The 15,123-nt window shown below is 43.9% G+C and overlaps 1 protein-coding gene across 3 annotated transcripts in view; it reads right to left on the reverse strand.

The window, feature by feature from the left end:
- GALK2 (galactokinase 2) overlaps positions 1 to 15,123 on the reverse strand; it is a 138,930-nt gene that overhangs the window by 47,485 nt on the left and 76,322 nt on the right. For all 3 annotated transcript variants that reach the window (XM_006085986.3, XM_006085985.3, XM_023751675.1), the window contains 2 exons: positions 4,949 to 5,047; positions 1,893 to 2,045 (listed from right to left, as the gene is read on the reverse strand). In XM_006085986.3, coding sequence (XP_006086048.1) covers positions 1,893 to 2,045; positions 4,949 to 5,047 — 252 coding nt within the window. The remainder of the gene's footprint in view (positions 1 to 1,892; positions 2,046 to 4,948; positions 5,048 to 15,123) is intronic.

The following is a 15,123-nucleotide window of genomic DNA, read 5'->3' on the forward strand; positions in this document are numbered from 1 at the left end:
ACAAATTCATGCACCAGTGGGGTCCCTCGGTCTGGCCTGTGTGGATCGGGCCGAAACCGGCTCTCCGACATCCCCCAAGGGTCCCAGATTTCGAGAGGGCACAGGCCAGGCAGAGGGACCCCACTGGTGCACAACAGGGGCTGGGGAGGGACGTGGGAGGTTGGCCAGCCAGGGAAGGACTGTGGGAGGGCTCCAGGGAGTGTCCAGCCCGTCTCGCTCAGTCCCGATTGGCGGACCCCAGCAGCAAGCTAACCTACTGGTCGGAGCATCTACTCCCTGGTGGTCAGTACACGTCATAGCTACTGGTCGACCGGTCAACTGTCTGCCCCCTGGTGGTCAGTGCATGTCATAGCGAGCAGTTGAGCAGCCTTAGCATATCATTAGCATATTACGCTTTGATTGGTTGAACGGTCGACTGGACAACCAGACACTTAGCATGTTAGGCTTTTATTATATAGGATGCTTACCCTGTGCCTACTTTAGCCTAAGCACTATGCCAGGCATTAGGGATATTAGATGGACACAGTCTTAGTTTTCAGGTAAAATCAAATCAGAAAAAGGAGGCAGACATTAAACAGTTGTGATAGTAATGTTACTGAGATGTCAAATACAAAAGGACCCCTACCTTAGTCTGGGAATAAGGAAGTCAAGGAAGGCTTCCCTGAGGGACATGTGGGCTGACCTTCAAAGAGGGCTGGGGGAGGCGTGTTCTGGGCGTGTGCAAAGTCACTCAGGCTAGAGTGCAATGGAGTACTGGTGCTGAGAGGGGAAGAGGACGAGGTAAACAGGCCTTGGATCCTGCAGGGCTCTCCAGGTGGTGATGAGGACTTTATTTTATTCCAATGAAATGCAAAGCTTTTGAAAGGTGCTAAGTAGGGGAATTGCCTGATCAGATTTAAATTTCTAAACCATCATTCTAACCGCTATTTGAAGAATGATTAGGAGAAAGCACAGTGGAGCTCCTTACCCAGATGCCACTACCCAGCTCCCAGCCTCAGTTCTCTTCACTTTTTAGTCATATCATGAGCTTTGCTGGATCCTCTATAACATTTAATTTGTGGCACCTGGTTATATACCACCTGATCACATACTAATCATCTCCTATTTATCTCTTTCTCTCTTTTTTTCAATTGCAGTTGGCATTCAGTATTATTTTATGTTCATTTCAGGTGTACAGCATAGTGGTTAGACATTAATATAATTTACGAAGGGATTTTTTATCCTCATAACTTTAATTCTTTACTCTCTCTAGTCTTATGTTCTGAATCCTTTTGTATATCAACAAGTATTCAATGAATACTTCCTCAGTAGATTTAAGGCTGGACTGGCAAGGGTCTTCTAAAATGTGGAACAAAGAACTGGCAGGACTCCCTTGTGGTTTGTGTTTTCCCAGTAGACATGTAGGAATCTTCTGGGCACAGGGAGGGTTGCACCAAGCCTATATTTTTAGAGTAACCAGTGATGGCCCAGTACAAAATGGTACATGTAGGAGGACCAAGGATTGAGGCTGCCATCACTTTTGTTCTGGAAACAAAATCAGCTATGGTCACTTCCCATCAATCACCTCCAACTAGCTTTCTCCACAGAAAAACTGAATCCATGGCCTGTGCTTCACATACATAAGCTGTCCTCTTTGACCCAGTCCTACTCTAGAAGACTCAATTGTGAAGTTCATATATTTCTCAATAGCTAGAGGTTGCAGGGCACACCTATAGGCTTATTTATCTCCTAAGTTTGGAAGATTGCTCTAAACCCAAGGTCCTTCAATTAGAATGTTGCTGCAGTCAGAATGTTTCCCTGATTTTAGTTAAAGAGATAAAGTAATAGGGAACAAAGAGAATAAGAACCAGAGAAAGCTTACTTTAAGGGTCAATAGTTTGCCAAGTTCATACCTTTGCAGCCAGCCGACACTCCATCACCCTGATGTTGAAATGGGAGGTTGCTGCCTTATTCATTTCCACACAACTGTTGGCAATCACAAACACTGCTCCACTGGGGAGTTTCACATCAGTTGCCCTCAGAGGGCTAAATTCTATCAACTTGGCCTATTGGAAGAAAATTTCAGAAAATGTTTAACCATTTATGCACTTATTTATCTTAGTAAATTTTTTCCTAAAAATGCATTTACCATTCAAGTATTATTTGTTGACTTCCAGTTACTGTACTAGGCATAGAAGATACAACAGTGAACAAGACAGACACTGTCCCTGCCCTCATAGAGCTTACAACCTAGTGGGAAAGGCAGTCAGGTAGACAAGTACATTTCCAGGTTGTTACAATGGTGGTAAAGGGCAGGGTGCTATACAGACACATACTTAAAACACCTGATCAGATATAGCCTAGAGCGGGCTCCCTTGAAAAAAGGGAAATCTAAACTGAGTCTTAGAGGATGAGCAAGAGTAGGACAGGCAGAGGGTGTCTTTACCCAAATAGGATGTCAAGGTGAGGGAAAAGCATAAGCAAGCTCAGAGGTGGAAAAACACCATGAGGTGTTCATAGAGCTTTGGAGACTGAAAATTAGCTGAAGCTTAGAGTTTGAAGGGGGAGGCATGGTGAAAGGGTAGATAGGAGGGGTAAAGCAGGAGTCAGATTGTAAAGTGCTTTGCAAGCGCAAAGAATTGGGACTTTGTTCAGATCTACATCTAACTTACATTAACATCAGGACTCGTGCCATCATGTCTGCTTGTCAGATCTCATCCAAAACACCCAGAGTATTTTCTTAGCATTAAACCAAATTTCCTCATGCCTCATGTCTTTGGCTTAGGGGAATCAACAACAAATATTCTTAATAAGAAAAAATCCAGGTATTCTGGGAAAAGAGCCAAGCCTGTAGGAATCTGATGAAAAACTAAGAAAATATTTTAAAGAAATGTCTGCTTCAAATGGATAAAGGACTTAAACATAAGACGGGAAACCATAAAAATACTAGAGGAATCCACAGGCAGCAAAATCTCAGATATATGCCGAAACAATTTCTTCACTGATACAGCTCCTAGGGCAATGGAAACTAAAGAGAGAAATAAACAAATGGGACTACATCAAAATAAAAAGCTTTTGCACAAAAAAAGAAACCATCAACAAAACAACAAGAAAGCCCACTGCATGGGAGAACTTATTTGCCAAAGTTATCACCAATAAGGATTTAATCTCCAACATTTACAGGGAACTCATACAACTTAACAAAAAGGAGATAAACAACCCAATCAAAAAATGGGCAAGGGACCTAAATAGATACTTTTCAAAAGAAGATGTAAGGAAGGCCAAGAGACATATGAAAACATGCTCAAGCCGAAACCGGTTTGGCTCAGTGGATAGAGCGTCGGCCTGCAGACTGAAAGGTCCCAGGTTCGATTCCGGTCAAGGGCATGTACCTGGGTTGCGGGCACATCCCCAGTGGGGGATGTGCAGGAGGCAGCTGATCGATGTTTCTCTCTCATCGACGTTTCTGACTCTCTATCTCTCTCCCTTCCTCTCTGTAAAAAATCAATAAAATATATTTTTAAAAAAAAGAAAACATGCTCAAAGTCACTAATCATCCGAGAGATGCAAATCAAAACAACAATGCGGTACCATCTCACACCTGTCAGAATGGCTATCATAAACAAATCAACAAATGACAAATGCTGGCGAGGATGTGGAGAAAAAGGACCCCTTGTGCACTGCTGGTGGGAATGCAGACTGGTGCAGCCACTGTGGAGAACAGTATGGAGTTTCCTCAAAATACTAAAAATGGAACTTCCCATTTGTCCCAGTGTATCTCACTTCTAGGAATATATCCAAGAAACTAGAAACCCCAATCAGAAAGGATATATGCACCCTATGTTCATAGCGGCACAATTCACCAATAGCTAAGATTTGGGAAACAGCCCTAAGTGCCCATCAGCAGATGAGTGGATTAAAAAACTGTGGTACATCTACACAATGGAATACTATGCTGCGGTAAAAAAGAAGGAATTCTTGCCATTTGCAACAGCATGGATGGAACTGGAGAGCATTATGCTAAGCGAAATAAGCCAGTCATAGAAAGATAAATATCACATGCTCTCACTCATCTGTGGAATATAATGAACAACATAAACTGATGAACAAAAACAGATCCAGAGACAGAGAAGCATCGATCAGACCGTCAAACCTCAGAAGGAGGGAGAGGGTAAGGGGGAGAGATCAACCAAAGGACTTGTATGTATGCATATAAGCCTAACCAATGGACACAGACAACAGGGGGGTGAGGGCATGGGGGGGGGTCATGGGGGACAATGGGGTGATAAGGACACATATGTAATAACTTAATCAATAAATAAAATAAAATAAAAAGAAACTAAAAAAATATAATGTCTGCTTCTACTTTGGAAATGGGCACTTTATGACCAACAACCCAAAACTTCTGCTCTGTCTAAGGAGTTGATAGCCAGGGGGAAGTGGTATCTAGCTAAGGAATTCATTCCTGGCTTACTGTCAACATTTTTTCCCCACCGCTGAAACCCCAAAAATGTTGACAGAGAAAAATGATACCAAAGAGTAAATTGTAAAAAGAGGGGTTGTGAATATATGTGGTAAGAAAACTAACATTTGGGTTTAAAACCAACAAGAGATTAGGAAATGCCATGAGATGAAGTGATTTAGGACGAGAGAGGGAAAAGAGGTCTCAACAACTAGGGAATTGAGAAATCATCCTAACAATGAATTAGGAGGAAGAAAAAAAAAAACCTAAACACAAGAGAAAAACAGACTGGAGGGATGAGCCTGGAAGCTTAAGGGAAAGGTGATCAACATGAAACAGAATAGGTGAACTGGTGGTAGCCTTGAATTACAGAGGGGAGAAAACCGTGCTACAATAGAGTCTAATAGAATAGACTGCCCAAAATCGAGCATGCTAGGGATCTCATAACCTTCCTCTCTGTGTGAACTTTCCCTAGCTGATATTTCCAAATAGCTCAATGCCACCTACAGTTCCTTCTTCTGCAAGAAATGATATGGACTGGTCCATCCCTCCTCCTTCGGTGCCAATATACCGCTCACTCTTGGCGCAGATTTCCGCAAGTTCCACCTGGAAAAATAAAAATTGATTTGCATCATGAGTACAATCATAATCTATTTCTCACTCATTGCTTTTTTAAAAATTTTAATTTATTTCCAAGAGACAGCAATGGAGAGGGGGAGAGAGAAACATCAATGAGAAACACTGATCGGCTGCCTCCTGCACAGCCCCTACTGGGGATTGAGCCCACAACCCCAGGTATGTGCCCTGACCAGGAATCAAACCAGCAACCTCTCAGTGCGTGTGACTATGCTCAATCAACTGAGCCACACCAGCCAGGGCATATCATTCATTTCTTATTATAGACATGACAGATAGGTTTGAATTCCAGTGCCAACTGTGAGCAATTGATAGTAGTTGCCTGGAGCACTGTGTGCCTGGTATGGGATGGAGATAGTGACTGTGCATGCCGTGTGTTTACTACCCTTAAAAGACTCCACAGGGCAAGCACTTTCTCCCATCTTTCTATTTGTTCCATCCCTCTCTAGACTGGTATCATCAAAAATCTCCTATGTGCACTGATTCATTTCTGCCTCAGTGCCCTTTGTCTCCCTACAATGAACTATTCCACAGTCTCCCCACAGCCAAAGTGGGGTCATCTGACTTTATTTCCCAATCTAAATTAATTCTGTCTCTGTGGCATTTCCATTAAATGTAAGAATCAGAATTAGTGTCATTTCACTAAACACATCTTCAACCAAGATGAAGAGGCCCAAAATATGAACACATTTCTACTGTATCAAAATATCTGTTTAAGAATCTTCAGTGGCTTCTTATTGATTAAGTTTAAACTCCTTAACCTGGCATTTCAAAGTCTTCCAAAAATATACAATCAATGTGTATACTAGTATATGTACCACTCTTTTCCAGTTAGATTTGTCTCCTTGACCATTTCACACATTATGTCTTTCTCTCATATAAATCTTATTGCCATTCAATACCCAGCTTATTGGCTATCTACTATAGGCAAGTCACTGGGCTGGCACTCAAATCTGCCTCCATGAGAGTGTCCCTCAAATATTGTTCCCACTATAGCATCCCCTTTCTCTAAACTCCTACAATGCTTACAATGAGTATACCTATTTACTCACTCTACTATTTTATATTTATTCATTTTCTCTTTCTTCTAAGAATTGATTCAGGCCCTACTTCTCATCTGTTTTGCTGGAAGATCCTCCTAGAGTGGTCATTCTGAAACACTGCTATGATCATCTCTTGCCTGCTTGGTTGCCAATGCCTTCATGCTCAGCCTTCTCAGCATGGGACACAAGGTCTCCAATGACTTATCCCTTGCTCATTTCTCCAGCCCGTTCTCCCACCACTAAACCCATAAACCCTAAGCTCAGGCCATCAGGAATACTGAGCAAATGCTGTTCTTCATCATCCTCAGGCTCTCTCGTGTCTCAGTGACTTTAAAAATGTGATTTTCTGTCCTCCTAGCTCAGTATTCCTCTGTCCAGCATCCCCCACTAGTCATCAGGATGAACTCAAGCACCACCCAAATGCACACACACACCACATAACCTCTCTTCTGCACCCTGTAAACCTTATTCTCGTTTATCAAACCAGCTTTAAGTATGGGTGTTCTTGTATCTTGATCCACCAATCTATGAGCCCATGCAGTGCCCAGATCAGCACCCACTGAACTAACATGACTGGATCAAATAGTGTTTATTATTGTTCTTTAATCATGTTAGGTTTCGATCACATCAGTTTGCCCCAAAACACTGTCAGTCCTGTAAGAGACAAATAAAGAAGGTGTTTCTTTTGTATCCCCTACTTCACACAATGCTGACCACATAGTAATTCAGTATAAACATCCTGTTTTCGCTTTCTGAGAAAGCTGCCCAAACATCACCTGACGGATTCTGTGTTATATTCCTTATTGGTCATGTGGATTCACTAACATTAACTCTGCCTCGTGAAACAAGGTAAATTTGGGATTTTGACATAATGGGCATTGCCTGTGGCCAGCTGAATACAGAACCTCTCTATAACAGGCACATTAAGAATAAATTAATAATCAAAAGGTTAAAACACTTGGATTTTAAAATGTAAAGAAACAACTCCAGTGAAGAAGTTTGCACAGCATTCAATGAGGAATGACCAGACCTGAGTTCCCACCTAAGGGTGACCCTGGACCAGTGTGAAAAGTCATCCCCACAAAACCACAATGACAGCCACACTTACATACTCCTTATCCCTTTTGTGTGCATTATATCCTTGAGGCTCCAAACAACACTCTGCTTATCCTCATTATACAGATGAGGACAATGGAACTTGGAAATATAACAGAAAATGGAGGAGCCAGCAATTGAGTCCCATCTGCCTGACTCCAAAGCCGGTATTCTTTTCACACTGGACTTCAATTACTTCTCCCCACAAATGAAGATAATATCACCTTTTTTTCCACTACCTCAAAGGAATGTAAAATGACAAATGAGGTCACCAAAATTTAAGTATTCTCCCTCTTAAGAGGAAAAAAAACTAAAGCATTAAGAAGTATTTATTCTCACTTTTTTTTAATTTTTGATGTATGGCAATAACTGAATACTTTAATAGAAATAGGAGGTTAATTTTTCAGACTATCTATGTAGGAAGAATTCAGAGGGCCCCAAAGTCCCCAAAATCTCTGTCAAGTCCCCACCACCTGCAGGGCTGTAGGCATCCCTATGCCTTACTATCTCTCATGGTAAATTCTGACAGACAGAGCTCATGACTGGACAGACAATACCCATGAGTCCTAAGTGTGAGGAAACAAAATGAAAATACGGAAGTTGGAAGAAGAACAATGACTTGTTTTCCAGTCCCCCCAAAATGCATGAGGAATTCAGCAGTAAATACAGAGAAAAGAAACCAATACCCAGTGCTTCCAAATCTTGGTTAAAGCCCAATTAGTTGTGTTACCTTAAATACATTTCTTAATTTTTTCAAGTTTCCATTTCTTCATGTACTATCCTATATAATAAAAGTCTAATATGCTGTGTCCAGTCGTCCAGTGGTCCGTTCAACCAGTCAAAGCATAATATGCTAATGATATGCTAAGGCCGCTCAAACTCTCGCTATGATGTGCACTGACCACAAGGGGGCAGATAGTCGACCAGTCGCTTTGACGTGCACTGACCACAAGGCGGCAGATGCTCCGACCGGTAGGTTAGCTTGCTGCTGGGGTCCAGCCCATTGGGACTGAGCAAGACGGGCTGGACACTCCCTGGAGCCCTCCCATGGTCCCTCCCTGGCTGGCCAACCTCCTGTGTCTCTCCCTAGCCCCAATCGTGCACCGGTAGGGTCCCTCGGCCTGGCCCACACCCTCTCGCAATCCGGGACCCCTCAGGGGATGTCGGAGAGCCGGTTTCGGCCTGATCCCGCTCAACGCAGGAGCTGCCCCTTGGTGGTCAGTGCACTCCCACAGGGGGAGCACCGTTCAGCCAGAAGCTGGGCTCATGGCTGGCAAGCGCAGCAGCAGTGGTGGGAGCCTCCCTAGGCCAGCAATTGGACATCCCCTGAGGGCTCCCGGACTGCAAGAGGGTGCAGGCTGGGCTGAGGGAACTCCCCACCCTGAGTGCACAAATTTTGTGCACCAGGCCTCTAGTTAATAATAATAGTTTTAGTAGGTAAGATTTACTTAGCACTAACTATGAGTCAGTTACTATTCTAATTGTCTTGCATGAATTATATACTTTGTATAATGACTCTATAAGATAGGCACCACCTCATTTTACAGATGAGAAAACTGAGTGGGTTTATAAGCTGAAACTAGACTAGCAATTCCTAAAGCTCAAATTCAAACTCAAATTGTCTAACTCCAGAGCCCATATCCTTAATCATACTATATTACCTCCCATCCATAATATACAAAAAAATACCCAATGAATTAAATAGAAATACTTCATAAATAATAAAGCACCATACAATTGTTAATTTTATTATTTTTACACAATGAACAAGGAAATCACTTGATTTGCACAAGTGTGTAGCTAATTCCCCAGCCAAATGTACAAACAGATATAGTTATTCTTCAATACAGGACCATTTTTTAATTTTTTTATTTTTGGAGGGGTCAAATTATTATTTTTTCTTTTTTAAAATATTTTTTAATTTTTCAATTACAGTTGACATACAATGTTATATTAGTTTCAAGTGTACAACATAGTGATTAGACATTTATGTAACTTATGAAGTAATCGTCCCCACAAGCAGGACCATTTTTTAAAGTGTTCAGGGAAAGAGAACTTAAAAGATTCTGATGCCCCTTGGAGAACGAATTCAACAATAGGAAGTAATGGACCCTGGGGCAATGAGGAGAGTGTATGTTCCATTTATGGCAGCGGTACTCAACCCGTGGGTCGCGACCCCTTTGGGGGTCGAACGACCCTTTCACAGGGGTCGCCTAAGACCATCGGAAAACACATATATAATTACATATTGTTTTTGTGGTTTAATCACTATGCTTTAATTATGTTCAATTTGTAACAATGAAAATACATCCTGCATATCAGATATTTACATTACGATTCATAACAGTAGCAAAATTACAGTTATGAAGTAGCAATGAAAATAATTTTATGGTTGGGGGTCACCACAACATGAGGAACTGTATTAAAGGGTCACGGCATTAGGAAGGTTGAGAACCACTGATTTAAGGCATTTCAGTCTCAATGGGGTAGAGTAGGTCCCTGCTGGCCAAACAAAACATCCTTGTGTATAAACTTCAACTGTAGGCCCACAGGCTGGCTTCCCAAGTGGCCCTAGCCCTTCACCCCCATACTAAAAGCAGAAAGGTAAAATCCTAAATGCTTATGAGGTGGAAAGAAACTACAAACAAACGTGTGTGTTGTTTTTATCTCAAATTCTTGCATGCCTCTGAAAATAAGCAAACATCAGAGCGAGGCCCATAGCCTTAAATAGAGATGGCATGACCTGAACCCAGAGAACCATTAATGGAGGAAACTTAACAGCAGTGGGTACAAGTGGGAACAGAGAATGCCTGTCATTCTGGGTAAGGTGAGGTAGAAGTGTGAGCCTGCCATGGCTTTTCTGTCTTTGGGGACACTGGAAATAGAGTTGTAATTAGGCAGAGCAATTTGCAGAGGCACTAAATCAACACTCCACACAAAATTAAATTATGTAAAATATCAAGAGTTCATGAGAATAAGAAGGCGCTGTCAAAACACATTAACAGCCCAGCCAGTGTGGCTCAATGGTTGAGCATGGACCTGTGGACCGGAGGTCACAGTTGATTCACAATCAGGACACATGCCCCAGTGGGAGGCATGCAGGAGGCAGCTGATCAATGAGTCTCTCATCACTGATGTTCCTCTCTCTCTCTCTCTCTCTCTCTCTCTCTCTCTCTCTCTCTCTCTTCCTTCCTCTCTGAAATCCATAAAAATATGTTTTAAAAACAAAACACATTAACAGAAGTGTGGACAGAAGCCTATTGAAAGTTAACTTCAAGGACAGACTGAATCAAATTCTAGGATCCAATTCTATTTAGCAGAGGATATCTTCTTCTCTGAGACTCACCCAGTTTTCCTATCTCCCCACCACACACACACACACACAACCTGAAAACCCTCCAGCGAGAACAGCAAAGCTCTAACCAAGAAGGGAATCTCTCCCTTTCCCACCCATGTATTTTCTTCTGCTCTTATACCTGAGTGCTCCAGAAACGTCAAAACTACTCACTTATGACATTTAGCTCTCTCCCTTCCCGCAAATTACTAACGTAGAAGGATCATTAGGAAAGATAATTTGACTGCATGAGAAACTCTTCCAAAATTTGTAGCCAATAAACTCATTTCTATTTTGACTTCTGCCCTCTGGACAGTTAGGAGAAACCTGGCATTATTCATAAACCTTCTTTTAAAGCTCCTGAAGACAGCTAATGAGGCTAATTTGGTCCTTTGTGTGGTTCTTCTCTTGAAGCAGCCTGGGAAAGAACCAAAAGTCAAGTGGGCTCCAGAATTAAACAGCTTACCCATCTGTTGGCCAGTGGGGCTCCAGTAAGAGGAAAATTACAGGGTTAGATTTAACAGTCACTAAGAAGGGCTAAAGATTCATGAAAGCATTGCCTACTAAACCTGGATATTTATTTTTTTTAAACAGTAATACAAAAAGACTCAAGCTATTAATATAGTAAACTCTATCTTTGTTTAGCAGATTTACTAATGATACTGTTAAAAGTAGAATAATTACTTAGATAGAAAATGTTAATCTCTTCCTATGGTATAGCCTTGCTATTCAGAACACAGACCCTAACCAAGACAGTATCATCTAGCTATTGCTGCCCACCCTAAATGCAAGTCAAGAGAAATGAAGAAAAGGAACAGGCCCATTCACTCGTTCAACAATCATTTAAATACTAGTAGTGTCCTTCAGACAAGTGGACAGTGTCTTCCCTCAAGAAGTTCACAATATTTATATTGTCTTCAGGTGAACAAGTCTTTCAAAAGAAAGTGTAAAACCGGTGTGTGAGTTGCCCTCCAGATCTGCTGTCCACTCACCTGCTGCCTCAGGAGACAGCCCAGCATAAACTACATCAACAGGCTCCTGTGTACTCTACTTCCCACTGGGTTCTCCCAACAGAGAACTCTGGCAGGGAATGGGTCCAGGTTGGAAGGTTACCTCCCTGCCAAGATCACTTAAGGCCCAAGAACAATAACAACTCAGTTATAACTAGTCCTGGGTTTGCCCTGTATCTACACCTTTGCAAATAGTCCCCATGCAATAAATTGTCCTTTATTACTGAGTGTGTCATCTATTGTCAACTATGACCCTGACTGATATATCCTATCTAATAAAAGACAAAAAGGGTAATTAACCGTACCTCCGCTACACTTCCATGGGCTAATCAGTGCCATATGCAAATTAACTGCCATCCAAGATGGCGGCTAATTTGCATACTGCAGGCAGGGCTGGCCAGCGCCAGACGCCATCCGGGCCAGTGCGGCCCTGGGCGGCCGGGCTTAGGCGGCGAGATCGCGTCACCTAAGCCCCGCCCCAGCCGGGACCCCGGTGTGCTGCCTAAGCCCCTGTCGCCTAAGCCCGCCCCCAGCCGGGACCCCCATGTGCCGCCTAAGCCCCGTGCGCCTAAGCCCCGCCCCCAGCCAGGACCCCCGTGTGCCGCCTAAGCCCCACACGACCTAAGCCCCGCCCCCAGCCGGGACCCCCATGTGCCGCCTAAGCCCTGCTGCCAGCTGGGACCCCATTGCGATCCCAGAGCAGGCAAGTGCCGAGGGCGGGGGGCCCCCAGGTGGGCCTGCTCCTGGGATGCCATGGCGATCCCAGAGCAGGCAAGTGTGGAGGGTGGGCAGCCCCCAGGTGGGCCTGCTCCTGGGATGCCATGGTGATCCCAGAGCAGGCAAGTGCGGAGGGCGGATGGCCCCCAAGTGGGCATGCTCCTGGGATCGCCATGGTGATCCCAGAGCAGGCAAGTGTGGAGGGCGGGTGACCCCCAAGTGGGCCTGCTACTGTTATCGCCATGGTGATCCCAGAGCAGGAAAGTTCCCCACAGGCAGCACCCAGCAGGGCCTGCCCCCGGTCTCTGAAGTGATCCGGTGATCCATGAGCAGGAAAGCGCAGCCTGCAGGCAGCACCCCACCCTGGCCACAGCTCAAGGGAGAGAAAAACATGCAGTGGAGGCCAGGAGCCTGAGAGATCAACACAGAGGGGCGCCTGCTCCAAGCCTCCATGGTGTGGCTGGTGGCAGGCCCCCAGCAGACACACACACACACACACACACACACACACACAGCGCCTGCTCTGAGCCTCCAATGCGGCTGGGGGCAGGCCCACAGCGGACACATACACACACACACACACACACACACACACACACTCACACACACACAGGATGCCTGCTCCGAGCCTCTGCTGCCAGACTGTGGCCGTCAGTAGGACATCCACTGAGTGCTTCCGGACTGTGAGAAGGGCAGGCTGGGCTGAGGGAACCCCACGCCCCAGTGCACAAATTTCGTGCACTGGGCCTCTAGTCTTAGATAAGAGAAAATGTTAATGGCTCCCCTGACTTTTCTTTGCCTCAAATATCTTTTCCCCCTGCAGTCCTTTTCCACCCTAACTTTTAAAATCCCTGGGTTTTTACCTGGGGGTATTTTCAAATTCTTCCCCAAACTGGCAAACCTATTAGGTAGAGCCCAGGCAGGTCGGAGAAACTCTTCATGAAATAGCAGTAAGTTAAGCCTAGAGGAGACTGGATTTAGACTTACTTTGTTTGGTAACATGGCTGATGACCAAGCTCTAACTCGTAGACATTTTGGAGAATTCTAAGGTTAAAAAAAAAAATCAGATGCTTTAATTAAAAAAGGAAGAAGAAGGAGGCTATTATTTCTTCTTCACATCCCTAACACAAAGAGCAGTCACTCAGAGATGAGTAACTTTGCTTTTTCACTTCAAAGAAAAGTTGCCTGAGGACAATGACAGCCTGTTCCCTAAATGAGCACAGCAGATACAACTGACCCTATGGCTCAGGCCGAAGAAAAGTTCCAGTAAGTAATGCAGGAAAGAAAAAAGAAGGAGCTCAAAAGTTTAAAAAATCAGAAACTGCAAAGAAACAACCGTGAAGAGGATTCTCAAAAGTAAATGTAAAAACAACTCCTAAAATGTTGAATCATCAAAGAGTTTGCATTAAGCACTCACAAATGCATATCAGAAAAAACAAGGACAAGAGTGGACTCCCCCACCTGTATACATGGGAGAGAACATACGGAATGGGCCTGCAGAAGGCTAGTAGTTGGCACATGTGGGTCTAAAAATATCTGAGGTGCTCAGTGAGGTCAGAAGCACAGTTTTGGGGTCAGCTCCCTCCAAACTCTAAAGAGAGGAACAAAGACCACCTCCCTAACCTAATTAACCTACAGTCTGAGTCACGGAGGGAGCCAGATTCTGAAAGGAGGCCTTCAGCAAGGCAGGAACACACTATTTTATGTGAAACCTTTTGGGACCCAGGTATGGGGATCCTGAGAAAACGTCTATGATCAGTTTCTTCTAGAGCGCTGCCTGTTCTGGGTGAGGAGGAGGAACCCTCTTACGTACACGATAACAGCCGACCTTTGGTATTTCTCGTGATAATCCTGGATGTACAGAAGTGTGTGGTAAGACTATTAAAATGCTAGCATGAATCTAACGGGTGATCATGAGATGTAAAGGGAGGAAAGAATACAGTACACTCGGCTACTCTAAGTGAGGGCCTCAGACACAGCATTGGTGTCATTTGAAGACTGATTCCAAGTGCGACTCAGGCCCCACCCAAGACTTGCTCATCAGAATCTGTAGCTTAACCAGAGGCCCCAGTGACTTGTGTGCACATTCAATTTGAAGACACTCTTCTCAAATGATTTTCTATGCTGAGACTTTCTTAATAAGTTAAGCAGACAGGGAAGAATCAGAAGGGAAGGAAGCTAACAAATGTCAAATGTCTTCTAAGGCCAGACACTATGCAGGGTATTTTATATGTGCTGTCTTATTTAGTCCCCAAAAGAACCCTGAAATTTCAGAATTATAATCGCTACTTTGTAGAGAAGGAAACTGAGGCTCCAAAAGGTCAGTAAACTAACCTCAGCTGAGACTCAGAGCCAGGTAGGTCTGCCTCCACAGTCCACCAGGCCACCTTGTCCCCCTGCCTCTGGACACAGAGGCTGAGCCTAGACACTGGCCCTGGTGAGCAGAGCAGAATATACACACACTCTTGAACTGAACATCCCTCTGGTAGAATAAACAATGAAGCTGACCATGAGCCCAAGGATGCAGACATCTGAGTCCTCACAACTTCATTTTGTCCCCAGGTTTAAAGAAAAGGAAAACACCCACCTTGCTGGATGGTTTGAAGTCTGAGCGCTCTCCCATTATCCGTCTCCAAATATAATCCCAAATGCCTGCCTCCCAAACAACCACAACCCTGAGTGATCTCAATATAACACCAACATTTGGGTATGATTTCTGCAGCCTCACCATAATAATAGCAGCTAACACATTCAACAGGCACTGTTCTAAGCACTTTTCATGTACTATAAATTTCTAATCCATGAGGAAGGTTTTTATTACTAGATGCATTCTATAATAAAGAAATT

The sequence above is a fragment of the Myotis lucifugus genome, unplaced genomic scaffold (assembly GCF_000147115.1).
Source record: "Myotis lucifugus unplaced genomic scaffold, Myoluc2.0 scaffold_23, whole genome shotgun sequence".
Classification (NCBI taxonomy): Eukaryota; Metazoa; Chordata; class Mammalia; order Chiroptera; family Vespertilionidae; genus Myotis; species Myotis lucifugus.